General features: G+C 46.6%; 2 protein-coding genes across 2 annotated transcripts in view; both read left to right on the top strand.

The window, feature by feature from the left end:
- Positions 1-9,842, top strand: part of LOC130132592 (class I histocompatibility antigen, F10 alpha chain-like) — a 37,772-nt gene extending 27,930 nt beyond the window's left edge. The window contains exons 4-9 of the mRNA XM_056301801.1: positions 1,403-1,681; positions 5,534-5,854; positions 6,613-6,705; positions 7,410-7,427; positions 7,662-7,722; positions 8,718-9,842. Of these exons, the coding sequence (XP_056157776.1) occupies positions 1,403-1,681; positions 5,534-5,854; positions 6,613-6,705; positions 7,410-7,427; positions 7,662-7,717 (767 nt within the window). The 3' untranslated portion in view covers positions 7,718-7,722; positions 8,718-9,842. The remainder of the gene's footprint in view (positions 1-1,402; positions 1,682-5,533; positions 5,855-6,612; positions 6,706-7,409; positions 7,428-7,661; positions 7,723-8,717) is intronic.
- Positions 9,843-23,190: 13,348 nt separating this feature from the next.
- The window catches only part of LOC130132591 (class I histocompatibility antigen, F10 alpha chain-like), an 8,208-nt gene continuing 6,398 nt past the window's right edge, over positions 23,191-25,000 (top strand). The window contains exon 1 of the mRNA XM_056301800.1: positions 23,191-23,326. Coding sequence (XP_056157775.1) covers positions 23,278-23,326 — 49 coding nt within the window. The 5' untranslated portion in view covers positions 23,191-23,277. The remainder of the gene's footprint in view (positions 23,327-25,000) is intronic.

The raw sequence follows: 25,000 nt of genomic DNA, 5'->3' as shown, positions 1-25,000 counted from the left end.
TCCAGCTGCACCGCCAGTTCATTAATATATATATTAAACAGTGTTGGGCTAAGTCCACAGCCCTGTCTCACCCCTCTATTCTGAGTGAAGAACTCAGTGTGTTGGTCTCCAATCTTAACTGTACATTTGTTGTCCGAATACATTGACTTTATTATGTCATACACTTTACCCCCTACACCACTTTGTAAAAGTTTATAGTATAGTCCTTCATGCCAAATAGAGTCGAAAGCTTTTTTGAAGTCAATAAAACAAGCAAATATTTTTCCATTTTTGGTTTGATTCACATTTTCATTTATGAGGGTGTGGAGGGTGTAAATATGGTCCGTAGTCCGGTGATTTGGGAGGAAGCCAATTTGACCTTTGCTCAGGACATTGTGTTCGTTAAGGAGGGTTAGAATTCGATCGTTCAAAATGCTATTAAACACCTTCCCCAGACTACTGCTCACACAAATGCCTCTGAAATTATTAGGATCCAATTTGTCTCCATTTTTATGAATAGGAGTTATAAGCCCTTTGCTCCAGATGTCAGGAAAAAAATCCCGAACTTAGAACAATGTTGAACAATTGGAGTACTGCCCTTTGCAGCTCAGGTGTGCTGTTTTTAAGCATCTCGCTTCTGATGCTGTCAAGGCCACAAGCTTTATTGGGTTTTAAGGATTTGAGCTTCTGTGCCAGTTCTTCTTGTGTTATTGGAAAATCCAGTGGGTTTTGGTTGTCTTTTATAGTGCATTCGAGCAACCGTAATTTTTGTTTGATCAGATTGTAATTGGAATTTGAGTGTTCTTGTTGGATTTCCGAATCTCTTCTCTCTGTCTCTCTTCTCTCTGTCTCTCTGTCTCTCTGTCTCTCTTCTCTCTGTCTCTCTGTCTCTCTTCTCTCTGTCTCTCTGTCTCTCTTCTCTCTGTCTCTCTTCTCTCTGCCTCCCTGTCTCTCTTCTCTATGTCTCTCTTCTCTCTGTCTCTCTTCTCTCTGTCTCTCTGTCTCTCTTCTCTCTGTCTCTCTTCTCTCTGCCTCCCTGTCTCTCTTCTCTATGTCTCTCTTCTCTCTGTCTCTCTTCTCTCTGTCTCTCTGTCTCTCTGCCTCCCTGTCTCTCTTCTCTATGTCTCTCTTCTCTCTGTCTCTCTTCTCTCTGTCTCTCTGTCTCTCTGTTTCTCTGTCTCTCTTCTCTCTGCCTCCCTGTCTCTCTTCTCTATGTCTCTCTTCTCTCTGTCTCTCTTCTCTCTGTCTCTCTGTCTCTCTTCTCTCTGTCTCTCTGTCTCTCTGTCTCTCTTCTCTCTGTCTCTCTTCTCTCTGTCTCTCTGTCTCTCTGTCTCTCTGTCTCTCTTCTGTCTGTCTCTCTGTCTCTCTTCTCTCTGTCTCTCTGTCTCTGTCTCTCTTCTCTCTGTCTCCTCTCTTCTCTCAGGCGTCCACATCTTTCAGCAGATGTATGGCTGTGAGTGGGACGTTGAGACTGGAGAAGTTAATGGATATGCTCAGCTTGGTTATGATGGAGAAGACTTCATCGCTATGGACCTGAAGACAAACTCATGGATCGCTCCGAGACCACAGGCTCTCATCACCAAGCTGAGATGGGATCGAGACGGAGCTCTGTTAGCTCAGTGGAAGAACTACCTCACCCATGTGTGTGTTGACTGGCTGAAGAAGTATCTGCAGTATGGGAGCAACCGTCTACAGAGGACAGGTACAGTCACATGACCTGATGTGTTGTCATGGAGACAGCAGTGTTCACATGTCTCTACTGTTTCTAATGTACAGTAACATTACAGGGGTCTTGGACTCGTGTGTACACACACACGGTACACACAACAGCATCGTGGTTTGACTTTGTTTACACTGACCAGGTTTTATTTTTACTTCATTCCATCTTTCTTTTTACCTGCCTCTGTTTTTTATTCTTTATCTCTCTCTGACTCTCTGCACCTCCCTACCCCCTTTCTTTTTCTCCCCCTATTCCTGGATCTCTGTCTCTCTCTCTCTCTCTCTCTCTCTCTCTCTCTCTCTCTCTCTCTCTCTCTCTCTCTCTCTCTCTCTCTCTCTCTCTCTCTCTCTCTCTCTCTCTCTCTCTCTCTCTCTCTCTCTCTCTCTCTCTCTCTCTCTCTCTCTCTCTCTCTCTGTCTCTCTCTCTCTGTCTCTCTGTCTCTCTCTGTCTCTCTGTCTCTCTCTCTGTCTCTCTGTCTCTCTCTCTGTCTCTGAGTGCATGCTGGGAGCTTGGCTGAGAGTCTGTGATGTTTCCTCGATCTTTCTTCTTTTGTTGCTACTGTGTTTATTGTATGACTGTTGTGTAGTTGGTGTTGTTCTTAGTGTAGTTTGGTGTGTGTTCGCTGGGCGGTGAGCTGGGCGTCTTAGGGGACATGGCTGATGTCAGCTAATGTCAAAGATTCAGTCAGGTACCACACTGCAAACAGTTGTTGGTCAGATGTCCTGGATGGCATAAACCGTCATGGTGTCCAGAAGCATGTCAGTGGTCTAAGAGGAGGAGGGTTGAAGGTGCCCAAGGCTCAAACGGTAAAGAAAAGGAAACTCTCATGTTAACCGTGGGTGTTGCATCTCTGCTGTCTTTTTCCCTCTGGCTTCTTACTGCTCTGTCTCTCTGCTCCTCATATGCAGGCTTTAAGGGGGATTCATTAAATATGGATGGGGTAGACATGCACAGAAACGAGCCTTAATAACAGGAGTGATCAAGCAGAAAAGACTGGATGCAGGTTTCCCTGCAAGAAACACACAGTGGCAATTCCACAGCTAACATGAAGAGACTGTACAGGAATCAGAAGAAGAGATGAGAGAACTGGAGGATGTCTCTGTCTCACAAGATGATCAGCAGAATAATGATCTCTTACACGGTAAAAGACCGCAGCTGAACTGCCTCCTGCGAGAGAGAGCTGAAGGAACTTTAGTCGGAGCACGCTTCACCAGACTCCAGGACATGGAGGCATCAACCACTTTCTTCTTGGGTTCAGAGAAGTCAGTGGTTCAGAAAAAACAAATGGTGAGACTTCAGCTCCCTGATGGGAAGGTGACCACAGGTTCAGCTGAGATGAGGAGACATGCAGTGGACTTCTACACAGACTTGTTCAGGGCAGACAGCTGTGACCTGGACTCTGCTGCAGAGCTTCTGCAGGGCCTCCCTCAACTGAGTCCAGAGGAACAGGGACATGAAGCTTGGACATAACTCTGGATGAACTGACTGCTGCTGTGTCTCAGATGGCACCAGGAAAGGCTCTAGGAATAGATGGATTACCATCACACCTTTTTTCCTGTTCTGGCGTTTTCTGCTTTACTTTAACAGAGACAGTAGCGAGAGACAGGAAAGGGAGGGGAGAAAGAGAGAGAGAGGATGACATGCAGCAAACGGCCCGGGCCGGATTCGAACCCAGGCCACTGTGGTAAGGACTCAGCCCCATGTGGCACGTGCTCCACCAGGTGAGCCACCGGGGCGCCCCGTCAGACTTTTTGAAACACTTCTGGAGTGTTTTGGGACAGGAAGTTCTGGACATTTGTAAAGAGTGTTTTAAAAAGGGGACACTTCCAGCTTCCTGTAGGTGTGCTATTCTCTCTCTGTTGCCTAAGAAGGGAGATTTAGCCCTTTTAACAAACCACAAACCAGTTTTTTGTCAACCAGTCAACTTTTATGCACAGACTATAAAATTCTCTCCAAGGTTTTATCAAACACACTGAAAATATTTATTCAACTGTTGGTTGGTGCAGGTTGGTCTTATATAAAAAGGCCCTTCAGCCAGAGTTAACTGGGGGAAAGTGAGGCTTGTTTGGTGGGTCAGTGGAGCTTGGGGAGCACTCCTGGTCTTCCTGGGGACCTTAGGTGGGAGAGAAAGAGGTATTCAGATCTTAGGAGTATATTTAGGAAGTGAGGACTTCCAGAGGCAGAACTAATAATAATAATAATAATAAATCAATCTTATATAGAGCTTTTCTACTACTCAAAGTCGCTTTACAATAAATGGAGTGAAACAAGACGACAGATGAGCATAACACAGACATACAGGGGTGGATGCCAAGTTGCAATTGGATACTGGACTTCCTCATCAACCGCCCCCAGACTGTAACACTGGGCCAACACACATCCTCCACCCTCATCCTGAGCACCGGTGTACCCCAGGGTTGTGTACTGAGCATCCTCCTTTATGCACTGTTCACACATGACGGCCAATCCATCCACCACTCAAACACTATTGTGAAGTTTGCAGATGATACCACAGTCATCGGGCTCATTCAAAGACGAAGCGGCGTACAGGGAGGAGGTTCAGAACCTGATAATGTGGTGTGCTAACAACACCCTGGTCTTAAACACCAAAAAGACCAAGGAGATTATCGTGGACTTTAGGACCTCCATCAAGATCACGCACAGTGCTGTCCACATCAACACAGAGGCTGTGGAGAGAGTCCCCAGCTCCAGGTTCCTGGGAGTCACCATCACAGAGGACCTCTCCTGGACTGAAGAGTCCTCAGCAGTCACGAGTAGACACAACGCCTTTATTTTCCCAGGAGGCTAAGGAGCTCCAACCTCCCCCAAAAACTGCTTGTCAACTTTTATAGATGTTCAATGGAGAGCATGCTAGCAAGCTGCATGACAGCCTGGTACAGCAGCCGCATCAAAGCTGAGAGAAAAGCCCTCCAGCGTGTGGTGGAAACAGCACAGGACATTGTTGGCGTTGAGCTGCCTTCACTAGAACATCTTCACAGCACTCACTGTGTGAGGAGCACTGAGAACATCATGAAAGATATTACACACCCTGCACACCATCTGTTTCAGCTCCGCCCATCACATATGCTGCCACCATTGGGCACGTGCCATATTTGCATATATCTACTCATGTGTCATGTTAAGCCACTTCATATCTGTCTACCGCAACTTTACTGCGTATTTGCTGGTGATGTCTTGCAACTCGTAACTTTATTTTATCCTTAACTGTATTATATTTGATGCCTAATACTGCTCATGTTTTGTACTTCTACTGTTTAGACGCTGTACTTTTTATTGCTGATATTTTATATTTATCTCTTTTGTGTATGCACTATTTTGGGGTTGACACACCTGCAATTTCTGCTTGGCACAATGACAATAAAGTTCTTCTGATTCTTATAAACTTCTTATTCGCTACTGCCAGTTTAGCCATCTGGCTGAGCCGTAAGAACCGGGCCCGGGTGGTGGACTGTGTGGACCCTCTGCAGGTTCTTACAGGACTGCTGAAGGCTCGGTGCAACATGCCTACTACAAAATGGTAGACAATCTGGTGGCTTTCAGCTTCAAACTGGCAGCCAGGGAGTATTGTGCTCAGTGGGAGATGAGGAAGACCTGGTCTTCTCTTTCTAATCGGTGTAAAATGGGGAAGTCATGGCTGTGTTGTTGACTTGTGTTTTCACTTTCACTTACGTAGCTGCTGTCCTTTTGTCTGTATACCTATTGTAGTGCTTAATAAAGGGCTTTGTCAACCTCTCTCTCTCTCTCTCTCTCTCTCTCTCTCTCTCTCTCTTTCTCTCTCTCTCTCTCTCTCTCTCTCTCTCTCTCTCCCCCCAGTCCCCCCCTCAGTGTCTCTGCTCCAGAGGTCTCCCTCCTCTCCAGTCACCTGCCATGCTACAGGTTTCTACCCTGACAGAATCGTGATGTTCTGGAAGAGAGAGGAGGAGGAGCTCCAGGAGGAGGAGGTGGACCATGGTGAGCTCCTCCCCAACCACGATGGAACCTTCCAGAGGAGCGTTCACCTTCTCGTTGACCTTTCATCAATGAAGGCTGAGGACTGGCAGAAGTACCACTGTGTGGTTCAGCTTTCTGGGATGAAGGATGACATCATCACCAAACTGCATCCATCAAAGATCAAGACCAACAGGAAAGATCCTGGTTAGTTCTGTTGTTTCTGTCAAACTGTGGTGTGGACTATTTCTGGTGTAAGAGCAAATTCACCTTTGTCTTAATGAAGGAAATGATGAATTGATGCATTGCTCATAGGGGGAAAAGCTGGAAGATTTTTATTGCTTTAAGTGATTCAAAACCTTCATTAACAAAATGGTAAAGACAAATGGAGCATGACTAACAACTTAGAGCCACTTCATCCATTTGAGCCTTGGTCTGCGGTCACACCAGAAACTGGCACAGTGAAATTCCTCCATGTCCCTTGTGGAATAGTTACAGAAAACTCTCAACTCAAATAAATGAATGAAAGCTAGGATGCTGTCTACTCCTGCTCCATGACTGACTGGAAGCCATGAGGCCTATTTTCTCCTGGAGCAGTTTATTTTTTGGCAGAGCACGGTAGTATAAAATTAGATGGTTAACGAAACGACAGCTTCCTGTATTTACTGCCTCTAGTGGCTGCTCCGTCAGACGTCACAACAGTCAGAGCAGCTCTGTTATTGTCGACGGAGCAAATTCAGGTGTCACCGTTCACCAAGTTTGAACTCGACGTGAAGTGATCGAGGCCGACTCACCTTGCACCCAGATCCAAGTTCACTTATTGTGACGAATTCATTGATATGAATCAAATTCACCACGAAATTTCACATTCAGCAGTGCTGGTGTGACCGCAGCCGAAGGCTCACAAGGATATATATTTATGTGTTTGTGTATACATACACACATATGTGTTTTTTAATCAACAGTCAATACCATCCCCATCATCATTGGAGTACTTGCTGCTGTCATCGTCATCATCATCGCAGTCATTGGTGCCATACTGTACCAGAAGAAGAAAGGTGAGGGAATCACATGAAATGGTTCAAATGTTTGATTTGTTGTTCATCAAGTTGATATTCTAGAAGTTTAGATGGCTGTCTTATCTAGCCTCTCACTGAGTCTTACATGTACAGTAATACTGGGACAGCTGGAGAGAGAGAGAGAGAGAGAGAGAGAGAGAGAGAGAGAGAGAGAGAGAGAGAGAGAGCTAGAGAGAGCTAGAGAGAGAGAGAGAGAGAGAGCTAGAGAGAGAGAGCTAGAGAGAGAGCTAGAGAGAGAGAGAGAGAGAGCTAGAGGGAGAGAGCTAGAGAGAGAGAGAGAGAGAGAGAGAGAGAGAGAGAGAGAGAGAGAGAGAGCTAGAGAGAGCTAGAGAGAGAGAGAGAGCTAGAGAGAGAGAGAGAGAGAGAGAGAGAGAGGGGGCTAGAGAGAGAGAGAGCTAGAGAGAGAGAGCTAGAGAGAGAGAGAGAGCTAGAGAGAGAGCTAGAGAGGAGAGAGAGAGAGAGAGAGAGAGAGAGAGATTGTTCTGAAGGTATTGTCTGATCTACTCCAATCAGCGTCAGAGTAAGTGAAAATACATCACCAACATCCTGACCAACCCGACACTTGGGTCAAGGGTCATGTGGAGATGTGGTTCAGTGGGGGGAGGGTGAACAGGGATCATATATCATATATGGTGTTTTCCTCTGTGACACCCTTAATCATTTGTTTTATGTCTTTATTTCAGCCAAGCGCCCTCCACCTTGTAAGTAGAGGTTTTTTACTTCATGATCAGGTGGTGAAACTTTCACACCACCTTACTGATGCAGAAGTGCCATTATTACTGTTCCACCATTTTACAGCTGAGGAGAAAATAGGCACTCCAAAAACTAGGGCCAGTTCTGGCCTTGTGGTCCAACCGTGGCTTTGCTTCACATGTTGTAGTCCAGCAGCTTGCTTTCAGGAGAAGGTTGTTAACGGACTGTTTCTGACCCCACAGCTCCTGACAGCAGCTCTGAGCTCTCTCAGAAACTGAACCCCGGTGCTTCACACTGAACTAAGTAAGTCTGGTGTCCATGGATCTACCACATGTTACCTGCTGTGCTGTGTTGTGTTATAGCGCCACCACATGGCGGTGTGTGAAATGGTTGGTTGGTGAGGGTGGTCCTCAAAGTTAACAGGTGTTTGACCACCACGTCCTCAAGGCACTTTGAATGTCCTGACTCTCTTTGGAGCTGCAGAGCCGACCTTTGACCCGAGCCGGTTTTCCCACAACATGGAAGGTTAAAGTGTCGCTACCCAGGAAATATGAACATGTGTATTATAAACTAACATCTGCCCTCATCAAATGAATGATGAGACAATTAAAACAGGTGATGGTATTTTATGATAATTATGTCCTTGGTTGACAGAATTGTCCGTGTTTACTGGAAAGGTCGTCGATATGTTTGAATGTTTAAACGATGAATTTATGATAATGATTTATACATTTTGTTTGCTGGTCTTCAAAGAATGAACATGTAGTGTGTTGGGACGGAGCCTCTTAACGTTTCAGTCCTGAAGCTTTAAATGCAAAAGCTCTTTTTTGACATGTGCTGTGGTGGTGTATTGAAGACAACAGCTAGTTCACAAACATCCAGACCATGAACCTGTTTGTGGTCGCTCACTTTAATGCTGCCCTTCACGTAGGAATGTCTTAGGGTGCATGGGGGTTTCCATCTTCATCACAGCAGCCAAGTGAGGAAGAAGAGGGCAGCTGGTGTTGGTGTGAGGAGGAGGGGAAGTGGTTGTGTGTCACCAGCAGCTGTGACAGGACAAGCTGGTAGAGGAGCTTTACCAGCAGACAGAACAACATGGATGAGGAGAACTCAGGCTCAGCAGCTGGTCTGCTTTGGTTCTGCTGACTCTCCTTCAGTGTGAATGGAGCTCTGACATTTGGTGTGGTCACTCACCACCACGCCTCTTCCTCACTTAGAGAAGACCAGCATCAGGACCGTAACGCAGACTGACACGTGCACATATTTCCTGTCTTAACTGTGGTTGTGTCTCTTTGTAGGTCTGAGGACATGTTGGGGAATCAAGCAGGAAGGAGCCCTCTCAAAATCAGCTTTTAGTTTATAATTTGGGAATGTGTCAGTTAAAAATCAGTCGTGAGTCATAATGAAGGTAACCGGTGTGGGCAGTTACACACGACATGCTAAAGGACAAAAGTCAACAATCCATCACAGCTGTAGAACAAACTAATAAGCTCACACACACATGAAGAACAGTGGTGACCCGTTGGATCAGACCTTCTCTGGTATGAAGAGAAAATCCCTCATAAAGCATTTATATGAATGTGGACTCATTAACATGGTGTTGGAGTGAAACTCCAGTGGTAGTTGAAACCAGTGAGCTGCAGTAAATTGTGTGTACAGATCCTTTTCCTAATCCCCCTCCCACACATCACATGACTCCCCTGCAGACGACAGGTTAGAACAGCAGCATGAAGAAAGAAGTGATGGAATATCAATACTCTCTACTTAGAGGAGGAGGGGCGCACTATTTGTCTCCAGATGAATTCATAAAAGCTTCCCCGTTTGTCAACACAATGAAACCCCTCCCAAAACACAACTAGCACACACACACACCTTTAGTCTCCCCCGTGACATCCTCCCCCTTCACTCCATCCTTCAGGGCACCACCTCTGTGATGGGTTGTTGTGCAGCATCATGACGTCCCGTCTTTTCCTCCACATGTTCTTCTCAAAGCTCTGCTTGCAGAATGGACACGTCCTCCTGATGCAGCATCCGTCTTTGGAGCATCAGCAGGTTGACCTGTTGTCCGCGTGTTGTGTTTTCTCTCTGCAGCAGATTGTGTGGTTAAAAGTTGTAGGTTGTTGTTACCCTCATACTGCTTCTGCTAAGTGACGGGTAGTGTGCAGGATGTGTGTTTCTGGGCTGTAGCTGAGCTGGTAGAGAATTAGGTTTGATTTGCTGGATATTTTCCATGTCCTGTAAGATGTTATCTTGATTTATCATAACTTGGTTGAAGGGGTTTGGTTCTTTGTTGCTATGTGTGACCATATTTACAGAATATATGCTACAGAAATGTTTGCTGTTTGCTTTGCTGAGAAATGCTTTTAATGGGGGGTAAACTGCCTTAAACTGCTGGTTTCTGTGAAATAAAGTCCTCAACATGTCAGAGTGTCTTTCTGTTCAGCAAGTCCACACACGTGTTCATCAGCGTGTCTGAGCTCACAGTTTAAAGGAACACCGCCTGACTTCCAACTGCTGACACACAGAACCGGTCTCTGGACTTGGACTGTAAGGCCCGTGAACCAGAATTCATATTCAATGTGGGCAAGTTTAATGATGACGCTTTACTTACACCCCCCTTTGAGCTGACAAACACCTGCACACATCAGGAATTTCCCCCCTTTTCCCCCTCAGTTGTTTCCAGCCAATTACCAAGTACAATTGGAGAGAATAATGGGACCCCCCCCCCCCCCGTGACACAGCTTTGAGACTGCTGTCCAGATGAGCTTCCAGAGCAACGGGACGACATACTGAAATGAATCTGACAGGACAAATTAAATTTAAAAGGCAACTTGTCTGTTAGAAGTGGTTGTTCTGCCTTAATCCGTTAAACTCCAGGGGCTTAGTCATGTCTTTACTGAAAAGGTTAAACAACCTTCATAATGACGTCACGGCAGTGTTATAACCCACAGAGCGGTGTTGTGAGTCCAGAAGGAGGTTGTGTACACATGAAGTGCATGGCTGTTTGGTTACTCCAGCAGGCTGGAGAACCATGGATGAAGGAGAACATTCACAGACAGCAAAAACAGCGAAACAATCTGAGAACGCCCCCTGGTGGCTACTCTCATTAGTTCACCTCACACCAGCAGATAAATCAGTAGAAGAAGAAGAAAGGACACGAGACACTCAGCTAAAGAGTAGAACACAGACACACAAGACAGGACATGGTGAGGGAACCTGTAGGCTCTGGCATGGCTTCCAGCCTGCACCTCCTCCCCCTCCTCCTCCATACCACAGACACCACATATCAAAAACACACACACCCCATCCCCAGTACCTCTCACCCCACACACTGCTCCATCTAACCACACTCCAGCACCACCCTCCCTTCTGCCCCATCACAATAACAGTGCTCCCCTCCACACCGCCCAGTAAACTCCTCCTCCCTGACACAAGTACACAACACATTAACATCATCATCATCATCACACTCATTATTCTCACACTCCATTATTAATGACTAATTATTACATTGCTGAACAGCTGTTGTGTCTTAATAACAAGTCTAAACTCTCACATTCAACACTGTTCCCCTTCACTGTCAGGCTCCTCCACATCCTCCTACACCCACCTCATCCATCACCCCCTCCCACACGTTCTCCACACCCACCCTCCTCCCTCCTCTCCCACATACATTTCTATCTCCCCTTCCTCACCCAGCACAGCCTCTCTCTCCATCACACTGACCCATTCTCTCAGCACCCCCCCCTTGATCTTTCCCATCATCCTCTCTGCTGTTCCCAGCCTCATTTCCTCACCCCTTCCCCTCACTTCTTCTACCACCACCTGTGCCCTCATAAACCCTGGTACACACTCACACACCACACCCCTTATCTCCCTCCACCCGCTCCCCGCGTCCCCCTGTTGTAGCCCGTCTCCCCCCACACGTGATGTGTGGATTTAAAACACTGGTTGTTGCCACGCCTGCTTCACCTCCTCACATCCATGCTGCACACATCCCTCACACTCCCCCCACGCTCCCAGCACCTCCTTGTACCACTCAGACCCTCCACTCAACATGCCTTTCTTCAGCTGCACACACACTCCACCCTCCCCACACCTCCACCTTTATAAATGGCCTCCCTTCCAAACACCCTCCATATGTGAGGCCTCTTGTTTCTTAGATATGTAACCATCGTTTTCAGCCCAGGTCTTTCTGTTTCACCCCGAAACTGATCAGCTTCAACCCACCACCTTCATACTGGTTTTCCATCGCCCCCCTTGCTGTCCTGACTCCCTTCCCCTCCCACAGAAACTCCCTCACCATTCTTTCCACCTCCTTCGACGCTCTCTCAGCCACATCCAACACATTCATCACACACACAAGCGGACTCAAAACCAATCCATTCACAACCACCACCTTCCCTTTCAGCTTCACCCCTCCACGTTCCCCAAACCCCGACGTCTTCCTCGTCTTATTCATCATCTCTTCATACTGTACGTCTCTCCCTTCCTCGTCCTCAGCCCCTAAACTCACACCCTGAAATCCTCCTTCTTCTCTTTTAATGCCGTCGTGCATCCTTCTGCTCCACCCTACCAGCCGATGCCCCGAACCAGCTCTCTCCACCCTGTGTAACTACCATGACCTACCCTACCAGATGCCTTGTTCACTTCTAACTCCTGGCCAGCCCTCCTTTGTGTGCCTCCATAAGGTCAGTAGTGTCTGTGATGCTGCTCCTCGTTGTGTCTGCCGTGGCCCCACCTGCGGTGCTGTAGGCCTGTGTGCTTCCCACCACCTCCTCTCACTCTTTACCCTGGCGGCTAACGCCCTCGCTAACTCTTTATAGCCACCGTCTAGCAGGCTAAGCGGCCTGTAGTCTTCTAGTCTCTGCTGCCCCCTTTCTCGTAAGCGATGCTGACCAACCCTGTTGACATGCTACCTGCTGCCACCCGCTCCTTTTCTTCTGCCCACCTACAGAATCTGTGTCCCGCCGGCACCGAGTCCTCCTCTGTCAACTCTGTAAAACCCTCCAGCTAAACATCCATCCCTGCCCTCTTGCTCCTGCCTCACCCTGCTATGGCTGCCTCTCTTCCTCCTGCCCCCACGTGCCCCCCACACATCTCTCCATCATCACCACCCTCACCCCGGCCTTCCCCTTATCCAGCACGTGTCCTGTGCTGTTCCTCCCTCAATAAATCCCTGTAAAGATCTTCTTCTCCTCCAGCTATCCCGACAAAGTCTGGAACCTCCCCACCAGCCTTTCCTTCCTCCTCTTCTAAATGACTCCTCTTCTGTTTCGTCTTTTCTGACCCTAAAAACCCCCCGTACATGTCTCGCCCTCAGCTCCATATCTACCCTGCTCCTAGCTATTGCCCCCATGCACCTCTTTTGTTCTACCTCCTTCAGCTCATCTTTTATTCTAATATGTCCCCTGAATCATAACCCGCCCCCCCCCCTATCTGCCCTCTCTGCCTCTCTGGCTGACTCCCCCTTTACCCTCCTCTCTCGTTTCCTCTCCACCTTATTTCTGCTATAATCTGTACTCAGCATCTTTACCTGTTCTCTCACACTCCCCCACCACCTCCCAGGGTTCTCCTCACACACACTCTCATTCTGTCTTCTCATCATCCCCTCCCTCACCACCTCCTCATATTTCTCACCTCTCAGCACCTCCCCATCAGACCCCCCTCCCCCCCCCCACTCCTCTCTACACTCTGGCCTCAGCTAAAACCCAGCACCAAGGCGTCACTAAGTGTGGTGTCTTAGTTGTGTGTCTGCCCTGTCTTACCTGCTACGCCCTCCATGCTCAGCACTACATGTGTGTTGTGGTGTGTCAACACCCCTCACCACTGCGTTGTGTTGTGCTGCCGTAGTGCAGTGTGCACCGGCTGTTATGTGCCCCGTGCCTGTTGATGCAGTTGGTTCTGATTTCTCTTTCTTGTCGTGTCTTTCTTTTCTACTTGTTTCTGTTGTTCTTGTTTCTACTTGTTCCTGTGTTCTCGTTATCTTGCATCTTGTTAGTCTTGACTTGTTTCTTACTGCAGCCTGAGTGTCTGTAGTAGAACCCAGTTTCCCCCCGGAGATGAATAAGGTGTTCTGATTCTGGTTCTGGGGGCCGTGTCCTGGAAAAAGCCCTCCCCTCTGGGTTCCTCTCTCTCCACACGTCTCTCGGCCCTTTTACTCTCCTCACTTCCTTCAACACGCCTCTCGGGGAACCGCTCTTAAATCTCACACCGGTAGTTCAATCTCACACACAGCGACAACGCAGGAAGGTTGGACTGGTCAACTCCTACAGAGGAGGACATCTTGGCCTCTCATGGCCGTACAGATGAAACCTTGGCTCATATACATCTGCTTCGAGATGCGGCTATGTCAGAGACATGAATGGTGAGGATGTGAGGCGTAGGACAGAGCTCTGCTGCATGTATGATGGTACTGTTGGGGCTCTGTGTGAAGGCAGGAAGCCCTACTGCAAGTACAAACACAAGACACGTGACATCAGGCCTGGTGGGGACCAGCATGTAGCTGCTGGGTATCATGAAGGAGCCCGTGAAGCCTTTAAATCACGGGCTATGGCAGCAGACCCAGACCAGGTCCTGAGCTTGAACACCAGAAGCTCACTAACGCAAGATACAAGTACGCCATTCACTTCCCTTGTAAACTGGGCAGCCATGAGGGAGGACGCCACGGCTCAGAGGCTGCTAGGAAATAACGCTGCTAACTGTTGGGGAGAAGTGAGAGCTCTCAACAACTGTAAAACATCTCCACCGTGCACTGTTGATGGGGTCTGCAGTACACACGATGCTGCTGAGCTGTGGCGACAGCATGATAGCACCTTGTTCACCCGTGTCCACACTGATCTGTGTAAGGGGGCAGTACTGAGAGTGACGGTTCAATGGTGATGACGTCACACGAGGTGTACCGAGCTATACACAAGCTGTCTGTTAACAAGGCAAGTGGTGTAGATCACGTTACTGCTGGACACCTTAAACATGCCAGTAGAGGATAGCTCCTCTCCTTGCTATCTGTTTTACTGGCTTTATGGTCCATGGCTTGTTGCCAGACTCATGTTGTCTGTACTGTTAGTGTCAGTCATGAAGGACAAGCTGGTAAAGGATGCAGCCTAGATGCCTACAGGCCTAGAGCTCTAGCCAGCATACTGCCAAAAGTCCTAGAAAGAAAGAATGCTGCTGGATAGAGGGCATGAGTCTATCACCTCCACAGATAACCAGTGTGGTTTTCAAGCTAAACATGGCACTGACTTGTGTATATAGGTCTTAAAGTAAATTATGAACAAATACAGAGGCCAAAACTCATCAGTTCTTATTGATGCTTCTAAAGCTTCTGATCGTGTTAACCACAGAAAGTTGTTTGTTAAACTGAGTCAAGGAGGGGTGTCTAAATACACCGTGAGAGTCCTGGCTTATTGGTCTGCCCACCACACTATGCAAGGGAAATGGGGTAGTAGTGTTTCAGCCCCATTTGGGGTCAGCAGTGGTGTCAGACGAGGGGGAATTCTGTCTCCAGTTCTCTACAGTCTATATACTGAGGATTTGTCCAAGCAGCTGAAAGCCTGTAACACTGGTGCATGATGGGTAAAACCTCGGTGAACCATATTATGTTTGCAGATGACCTTGTCATCCTCAGTCCCTGTAGCGCTGGTCTCCAGCAGCTCCTTGATATGTGTTGTGTGTCTGGTGTGCAGCATGGGGTTATGAAGGACAAGCTGGTAAAGCATGCAGCCTAGATAGCTACAGGCCTAGAGCTCTAGCTAGCATGACATCAAATACAATGCTAGTAAGACTGTTGTCATGATCTACACAACCAAAGAGGTCAATTACCTAAAACTCCCTGATTTTAAATGGTCTGATAATAATCTTGTGGTGTGTAATAAGCTGAAATATCTTGGACGTTATATTCCTGAACACATGACAGACGATGATGATGTTTATAGGCAATGCTGCATGATGTATGATGTATGCACAAGCACACACCTGTGGTCACGCAAGTTTGGTATGTGTTCAGTTAGTGTGGAGATGTGTTGGTTCAGAGCATATGGTACACCACTTTATACTGCCCCCTGTGGTCACACTACATATTGTACACCACTTTATACTGCCCCCTGTGGTCACACTACCTATTGTACACCACTTTATACTGCACACCTGTGGTCACACTACATATTGTACACCACTTTATACTGCATCCCTGTGGTCACACTACATATTGTACACCACTTTATACTGCACACCTGTGGTCACACTACATATTGTACACCACTTTATACTGCATCCCTGTGGTCACACTACATATTGTACACCACTTTATACTGCACACCTGTGGTCATACTACATATTGTACACCACTTTATACTGCACACCTGTGGTCATACTACATATTGTACACCACTTTATACTGCACACCTGTGGTCATACTATATATTGTACACCACTTTATACTGCACACCTGTGGTCATACTACATATTGTACACCACTTTATACTACACATCTGTGGTCACACTACATATTGAACGCCACTTTATACTGCATCCCTGTGGTCACACTACATATTGTACACCACTTTATACTGCACACCTGTGGTCACACTACATATTGTACACCACTTTATACTGCACACCTGTGGTCACACTACATATTGTACACCACTTTATACTGCACACCTGTGGTCACACTACATATTGTACACCACTTTATACTGCACACCTGTGGTCATACTATATATTGTACACCACTTTATACTGCACACCTGTGGTCATACTACATATTGTACACCACTTTATACTACACATCTGTGGTCATACTACATATTGTACACCACTTTATACTGCATCCCTGTGGTCGTACTACATATTGTACACCACTTTATACTGCCCCCCTGTAGTCATACTACATATTGTACATGTAACCCTGTGGTTAAATTATAGGCCTTAGATATATTACATTGCACTATTAGATAAGAGTTTGCCCTATGTTTGTTATTTTGTATACCTTTTGAATATGAATATATTATATTGTTGATATTGTTCTGCAAAACAGTTGTTTACCAATGTGAAATGCATTTACTTTCGTGTTGAAACTTACCATTGTTGTGATTGGTTGGCTGTGGAGAGAATACCTTACCTTGAATGTGATTGGTTGAGAGGGCAGCGGGAAACGTCAGCGCGAGCAGACTGGACGGAGGGAAGGAGGTCTCTCGTCCCTTGTGTAAAAAATAACGGAGCAGTTTGATGTCGAGTTGTTATTTGCTAGTTTGCGGTGAGAGAAATGTTATTGAAGTTTAGTGAACAGTGATGTGTGCGGGTGTCTGACCGAGACCCATCCCGGGAACTGTTTGTGTGGACTCGGGAGACAAACTGACTACTCGTCAGTCCCATATGTGGACCCAGCGACGTTACGGAGCGAGCTAGCCAGTCGGTGTCCGTTGTTAGCACAGCAAGGCGGGCGAATGGACGGGATGCGGTAAGGGGCTCTCCCCACAGTGAGTCGGGCCGTCTTCTAGTTTAGCGAAGTAACGTTATCAGTTACAGTGTAGTGGTGGGTTCATGCGACCATCGAGGAACGCAGAAGGAGTCGTCTGTTGCCGTGTTGTGCTGCCGAGGCGAGCGCACGGTTCGACCGTGAGATGGTGCTAACGGCTAACTAGCCAGTTAGCTAGGATGGCTGCCGGCCTGACGTTCGCTGCTGTGCTGCGGTGAGAAGCGCGAGACGAAGAGGAGCATTCATTCATTGTGAGTACAAGCCGGATGTGCGGGCTTCCAAGGGGAGCAAAGAGGGCTGTTTAGGGTCCCAACGTACCCGATAAAGAAACAGGCCTGCAACTGGGGGTTGACTTTCTTTTATTTTATTGCCGGCTTAGTTATAGGGTTGTTGAGCTGTATGCTAATGTGTTAGTCGGATTAATTTGTGTATATCTGAATGCAGATGCTTCTTAGCCATTGAGGCTTATCACTTTCATTCATTCTAATAATTATTACTCATAATACATTTGTATATATAATTCTATGTACCCGTGTGAGTGTGGATTATTCATGTGTGTTTATTCCTGTGGTGTCTAGGCTATGGTAAGTGACATGTTGAGACAACCTTAAAGGGCTAGTCCACCTTTTTACTGGAAGTAACCTAGTGACACCCAGAGACGTGTAGACCATAGTATATATATGGTCTATATATATATATGGTCTATATATATATATGGTATATATATATATATATATATATATATATATATATATATATATATATATATATATAACCTTAAAGGGCTAATACACCACATTTTAATATAAGTTACTCGGTGACACATTGAGGTGTCTAGACCATGTTAGATTGCCTTAAAGGGGTCATATGCCATACTTGAGCGCCTTAAAGGGGTAGTCAACCTTTTTAGTTGGAGTTACCAGATGACACTGTAAGACATTTGGAGCCTTTAGAACATACTTTAAACACATAAAAAGCGAAGTTAACATACTTCAATAGTTTATTGGATACCGAGTTGTATAGAGAACTCAGGAGCGTTGTCCTTGACAGTTAAAAAGGATAGATAGCGCTACATACACCACTTTATACTGCACACCTATGGTCATACTACATATTGTACACCACTTTATACTGCATCCCTGTGGTCACACTACATATTGTACACCGCTTTATACTGCATCCCTGTGGTCACACTACATATTGTACACCACTTTATACTGCATCCCTGTGGTCACACTACATATTGTACACCACTTTATACTGCACACCTGTGGTCATACTACATATTGTACACCACTTTATACTGCATCTCTGTGGTCATACTACATATTGTACACCACTTTATACTGCACACCTGTGGTCATACTACATATTGTACACCACTTTATACTGCATCTCTGTGGTCACACTACATATTGTACACCACTTTATACTGCATCCCTGTGGTCACACTACATATTGTACACCACTTTATACTGCACATCTGTGGTCATACTACATATTGTACACCACTTTATACTGCATCTCTGTGGTCACACTACATATTGTACGCCACTTTATACTGCACACCTGTGGTCACACTACATATTGTACACAACTTTATACTGCACACCTGTGGTCACACTACATATTGTGCACCACTTTATACTGCACACCTGTGGCCACACTACATATTGTACACCACTTTATACTGCATCCCTGTGGTCAAACTAGATATTGTACACCACTTTATACTGCCCCCCTGTGGTCACACTACAAAAAAGCAAGCTTACAGAGGCTTGGAGTAGCGTATAATGGTGCAGTGAGAATACTACTAAAGAGACCTAGCTGGTGTAGTGCCAGTGAACTGTCTGTGGCTGCAGGAGTCAGCACCTTCCAGGCTGTTGTAAGAAAGCTCATGTATAAATGTATTTGCCGGCTCAGTGACTCTGATAATGTAATCATCAAGACTTTAACTAATATGAGACTCAGGGCCACACGCTACCAGTCCCGGCAGTGGGACCACTGGTATAGCTGCCTTCTTACAACACACTGACTTGTTCCTTTCATGGTGTTTTATTGTGTTTACTTTGTGTGTTGTCCAGGTTTCTCTTTTACCAGTGGTTCTTATCTTGTATGGCTTTATTCTTTCTTCTCTTGTTTTTTACCTTGTTTTGTTGGTTATGGACCCTGAGTCTGCAATAAAGTGTTGAGTAGAGTTGAGTTGAATACTGTCAATCACAGTTTGTCCAAACATCACCAAACTCGGTGGGTTTTAAAATGTGAAAGAGAAACGTGGTAAAATGATCGTTTGGAGTTTCCCTTCAGTATCTGAATTGTTTTCACTTGCGCTTCCAGACGTCACACACTGCACTTCTTCGCTGCCACCACTAGGTGTCAGACTACTACAAGAAGACGACGCCGGATCAGTCCTGGACGCGTTCCATCACTAATGCGTCTCCTCCCTTTACGTCTTAGTGTGTGAGCGGCGGTGTAGCTTCTCCTAAACAACCAGCAGAACACCCATGATCAGATGTGAATCACAGCTGTGTTGTGTAGAAACGTGTCTATGCAGTTGATTCTCCTCATCCAGAGAGGGGAGGGAACAAGGAAGAGGATACGTGAAGGGGACACGATTTGTAGTGGAGTCAAACCTGTTGACCCACAACAGAGGTCACGTCAGGACAAGTCAGACGACTGGAAATGAGTCCAGCAGGCTCAAGTTGTAAAGTCCTTTATGGACAAAACAATGTCCACTTACAGCAATATAACACGTACATCAGCAAATACAACACACACACACACACACACACACTGTCGAGGACGCCTAGCGTTTCACTTTCTACAAAGAAGGGAAGCAATATTATAAATGAGTTATAACAAGGTACAAAACCATCACACACACAGGTACCGGAGGTGTGTCTTTCTGCAGGAGGTAACACGTAGATTCGAACAGGTGATTCCTGTGTTGGTAGGCAACGGAATAGATTGCTACGCTACTCAGACGCCCCATTCATTCATTTCTTAATTGATGAATAATAATTTTCTAATTTGATGATTAATCATGAAATTGCAATTCAATCTTAAGAGCCTGAAGTGAGAGTAGTTGACCTGTACCCTGGTCAGAGAAGATGAAGAAATCATCTTCATTCTCTTCAGCGGTGTCTTGTAAAAATGGGTGGGTTGCTGTAGCCAGGATGGCTTCATTGACATCAGTCGTCAGCTGGAAGAAGCTACTGAACCTTTTCTCAAACCCACCTATGGTGGCTAGCAAGATACGCTAGACGGACAAAAGTATTGGGACAGACCTCTTCATCGTTGAATTCAGGTGTTTCATTCAGACTCATTGCCACAGGTGTATAAAATCAAGAGCTAGCCATGCAGTCTGCATTTATAAACAGTTGTGAAAGAATGGGTCATGCTGAAGGGGTCAGTGAATTCAAGCGTGGTACTGTCATAGGATGCCACCTTTGCAATAAGTCAGTTCATGAAATTTCTTCCCTGCTAGATATTTCACGGTCAACTGAGAGTGGTATTGTTGAAAAGGGGAAGCGTCTAAGTAGTCGCCAATGCTCTGTTGACTCAATAACTGCAGAGTTCCAAACTTTACATGACATGACATGACATGACATGACATGACATTACAGTCCTTTAGCCGACGCGTTTATCCGAAGTGACTTACAATAAGTGCATCATTTAAAGTAGGAAATCAGGAGAACTACAAGTCATCAGAGGTCATAAGTGCATCTAAACAAGCATCTAGGAGCAAAACCAGTGCTAAAGTAAAAGTGCAAGAAAGAGTTTTTTTGTTTAAATGAGTAAATACAATAAGTGCTACGAGCAAGTAACAGGGTAGTAGTTCTTGAAGAGGTGAGTTTTCAACCTGCGCCGAAAGATGGGCAGCGACTCCGCTGTCCTGACATCAGTGGGGAGTTCAGTCCACCACTGTGGGGCCAGGACAGAACAGAGCCGGCAGCAGAGAAGTGGGCGGGCGGGGGTGTAGGGCTTGACCATGGCCTGGAGATAGGAAGGAGCTGTTCTTTTCAATGCCCTGTAGGCTAGCACCAGAGGCTTAAACTGGATGCGAGCAGCTCCTGGGAGCCAGTGTAGGGACATGAGAAGGGGAGTTGTGTGGGAGAACTTAGGACGGTTGAACACCAGACGAGCTGCAGCTTTCTGAACAAGCTCCAGGGGTCTGATGGCCGACGCCGGGGCGCCAGCAAGGAGGGAGTTGTCGTAGTCCAGCTGGGAATGACCAGAGCCTGGATGAGCACCTGTGTCATCTCGTCGGTGAGGAATGGGCGAATCCTCCTGATGTTATAGAGGCGAAATCTGCAGGAGCACTTCCTCTGGCATTAACATCAGCACAAAAACTGTGTGCCGGGAGCTTCATGGAATGGGTTTCCATGGCTGAGCAGCTGCATGCAAGCCTTACATCACCAAGCACAATGCCAAGCGTCGGATGGAGTGGTGTAAAACACACTGGACTCTGGAGCAGTGGAAACGTGTTCTGTGGGGTGAGGAATCATGCTTCTCTGTCTGGCAGTCTGATGGACGAGTCTGGGTTTGGTGGATGCCAGGAGAACGTTGCCTGCCTGACTGCATTGTGCCAACTGTACAGTTTGATGGAGGAGGGGTAATGGTATGGGGTTGTTTTTCAGAGGTTGGGCTAGGCCCCTTAGTTCCAGTGAAGGGAACTCTTAATGCTTCAGCATATGAAGACATTTTGGACAATTCTATGTTTCCAACTTTGTGGAAACAGTTTGGGGAGGGCCCTTTTCTGTTCCAGCATGACTGTGCCCCAGTGCACAAAGCAAGGCCCATTAAGACATGGTTGGGTGTGTTTGGTGTGGAAGATCTTGACTGGCCCACACAGAGCCCTGACCTCAACCCCATCAAACACCTTTGGGATGAATTAGAATGGAGACTGAGAGCCAGGTCTTCTCGTCCAACATCAGTGCCTGACCTCACAAATGCTCTTCTGGATGAATGGGCAGAAATTCCCACAGACACACCCCAAAATCTTGTGGGAAGCCTTCCCAGAAGAGTGGAAGCTGTTATAGCTGCAAAGGGGGCACCATCTCCATATTAATGCCTATGGATTTAGAATGGGATGTCATAAAAGCTCCTGTAGGTGTAATGGCCAAGTGTCCCAATACTTTGTACATATAGTGTATGTGAGCAGCATTGCAGATTTGAAGCTCGCAGGTCATGTAGCTTAGCCTGAGCAGCAAAGAGGGTAGGTATGAGTTCACCATAGTAGCATGAGGTCTGACTTGTTATGTTCTACCACCTAACATTGTGCTGTGCATTTCCGCTCTGAGCTCATGTTGGAATGAATAACCATCGCCTGTCATTTGAACCGCTGTACGACTCATCAATATGACCGCTGACCTCTCTGGCTGTCTCCCAGCTGCTCTTCTTCCACACTGAAACCCACCACGCCTCATCCCCTCAGTAATCCACCATCACACCGCTTGTTTGGACTTGCTGTGCCACTTTGTCTCGGACCCTGGAGGTCCACCTGACAAGTGACCCACACTGCCGTCTACCATGTGTTCTGGATCTGACCCGGCCTCCAGGTTTACTGAGTCATCATCCAACAGCTACACTTCTGTTGTAGAGGACAAAAATACAAAAACACATTTCAACCACACACACACACACACACAAACACACACACACTCACTCACACACACACACACACACACACACACACACACACTCACACATACACACACACACACACACAGCACACACACACACCAGACACACCACACACAGACACACACACACACCAGACACACCACACACACACACATACACACACACACACACACACACACACACACAAACACCACACACACACACAAACACACACACACACACACACACACACAGGGCTGAAAACTGGTGGAGTTGTGGACGGTTTTGTGTTACACACCTTTTGTGTTCTTGTTCATTACTGAATGATGTTTGAATTTGGAGAAAAGGTCGGTGGAGCTTGTTTAGTCAAACATAACCCACAGACCCCCCTCCCCCCTCTCTCCCCCCTCTCCCCCTCTCTCTCTCCCCCTCCCCCCTCTCTCCTTCTCTCTCCCTCTCTCCCCCTCTCTCCCTCTCCCCCTCTCGCCCCCCCCTCTCTCTCCGTCTGTGTGTTCAGCGTTGCAAGCCAGTTTCGCTTTCGATTCATAACCTGTTGAACTCAACTCTGCCTAGAAACCGAGTCTCTCGGCTTTTCCTGAATTTCTATTGGCTGAAAGGAGGTTTTGGCGCCCTCCCACTGAAAAGCTTTGTAGTGTCGTTGAGCCGCTCGGAGGATCAACAGTCAGAAGAGAAGCGTCCGTCGTCGTCGCTTGTTCTGTGTAGTTTCATCAGATCCAGTTGGTCCAAGAGAGAAGATGGGAGTGTTTATTTTGCTGCTCGTCTTGTGTCCTCTTGCGTCTGCAGGTAAGTGTGTGTTGAAATTCGGAGCTTTAAACGTGTTTTCTGGAGTAAAGTGAACTAGTCACTGCGCGTGCTGGGCTGACGTCACAGACTCCCTGTGAGAAGATGGACGCTGCTTCGTCCTTTACTTTATTAAGGTTTATGGCCCGTTCCTTAATGTCCAGTATTAACACGTGTCCTCCGTGGAGCCTTTTGAACCGATGCTGGTTTAATGGGAGGTGGTTTGTGAAGATGGTGTAGTAAGTGTGTCTTTCTGTGTATTTACTGATCATACCAGTGTGGAGCAACACCAGTCACTATTTTAACATTATTCCACCACGCTGCCTTCCACCCATTCACCGCTTTCTTCTGACCTTACCCATAGCAGCCGTAGGGGGGCGCTGTACACACGTTGTTGGCAGCTGAACCAAATGTGTGTCTTCTATACACATGACGTTATATAGGCTTTTATGAAAACGACCTCATAGATTATAGGTATGAAATAAAAGGGGGTAATTGTAATTACAAGAAGTTGGTGATAAAGTTTAACTGCGGTGTCAAAGTCTCCACCTCCAAACTGTTCCCATGACAACCATCACAACACAACTAGTGACACAACATAACGTGTTTTAAACTGTCATAATCCTCAATCTTCAGTCCACCTACCTTCCTCTGAACACCTTCCTCTGAATACCTTCCTCTGAACACCTTCCTCTGAATACCTTCCTCTGAATACCTTCCTCTGAATACCTTCCTCTGAACACCTTCCTCTGAACACCTTCCTCTGAATACCTTCCTCTGAACACCTTCCTCTGAATACCTTCCTCTGAACACCTTCCTCTGAACACCTTCCTCTGAACACCTTCCTCTGAACACCTTCCCCTGAACACCTTCCCCTGAACACCTTCCTCTGAACACCTTCCTCTGAACACCTTCCTCTGAATACCTTCCTCTGAATACCTTCCCCTGAATACCTTCCCCTGAACACCTTCCTCTGAACACCTTCCTCTGAACACCTTCCTCTGAATACCTTCCTCTGAACACCTTCCTCTGAATACCTTCCTCTACTTTCATTACTGCCTGCAGTTTGCTGCATAGCAAGGTTTCTTTCTTTCTTTCTTTCTTTCTTTCTTTCTTTCTTTCTTTCTTTCTTTCTTTCTTTCTTTCTTTCTTTCTTTCTTTCTTTCTTTCTTTCTTTCTTTCTGTGCCTCTAGTTAAATATTTAGGGACAGGGACGCACTGACAACACTTCTTTTCAGACCAAGTACAAGTACTTCCATGTGGGTACCGAGTACGGGTAAGAGTACTTGATAGTAGCGTTACAGGTCTAACATGTTGTGTGTCCATCACATGTTCGTCCCTTTCTGACGGTACCAACCTGAATACACAACACGATGCTGCTGCTGCTGCTGCTGACATTGTCACCTCCAACCTTGTGTTTCCCTGAACCAACTGACTGCGTCTGTGTCGCGTGCCGGCCGTCTGTTCTGGCGTGTTGTGTGCGTGCATATTGAGTTCTACCAGGAGATGGCGCTGTTGGCTATGCAGGGTGTGGGAGCGTAGGCTTTATTAACTGCTGCTGAATTCATTAACTAGATCGTTTGAACTGCAGCATCATGGATACACGTTGACTTGAGGGATTTATTTTGAACTGCAGTGAAAAACCCACAAGGTGGCGCTGTTGCCTCTGGTACAATG

Source organism: Lampris incognitus, unplaced genomic scaffold (assembly GCF_029633865.1).
Source record: "Lampris incognitus isolate fLamInc1 unplaced genomic scaffold, fLamInc1.hap2 scaffold_152, whole genome shotgun sequence".
Classification (NCBI taxonomy): domain Eukaryota; kingdom Metazoa; phylum Chordata; class Actinopteri; order Lampriformes; family Lampridae; genus Lampris; species Lampris incognitus.
This window is presented reverse-complemented; position numbering and strand designations above follow the sequence as displayed.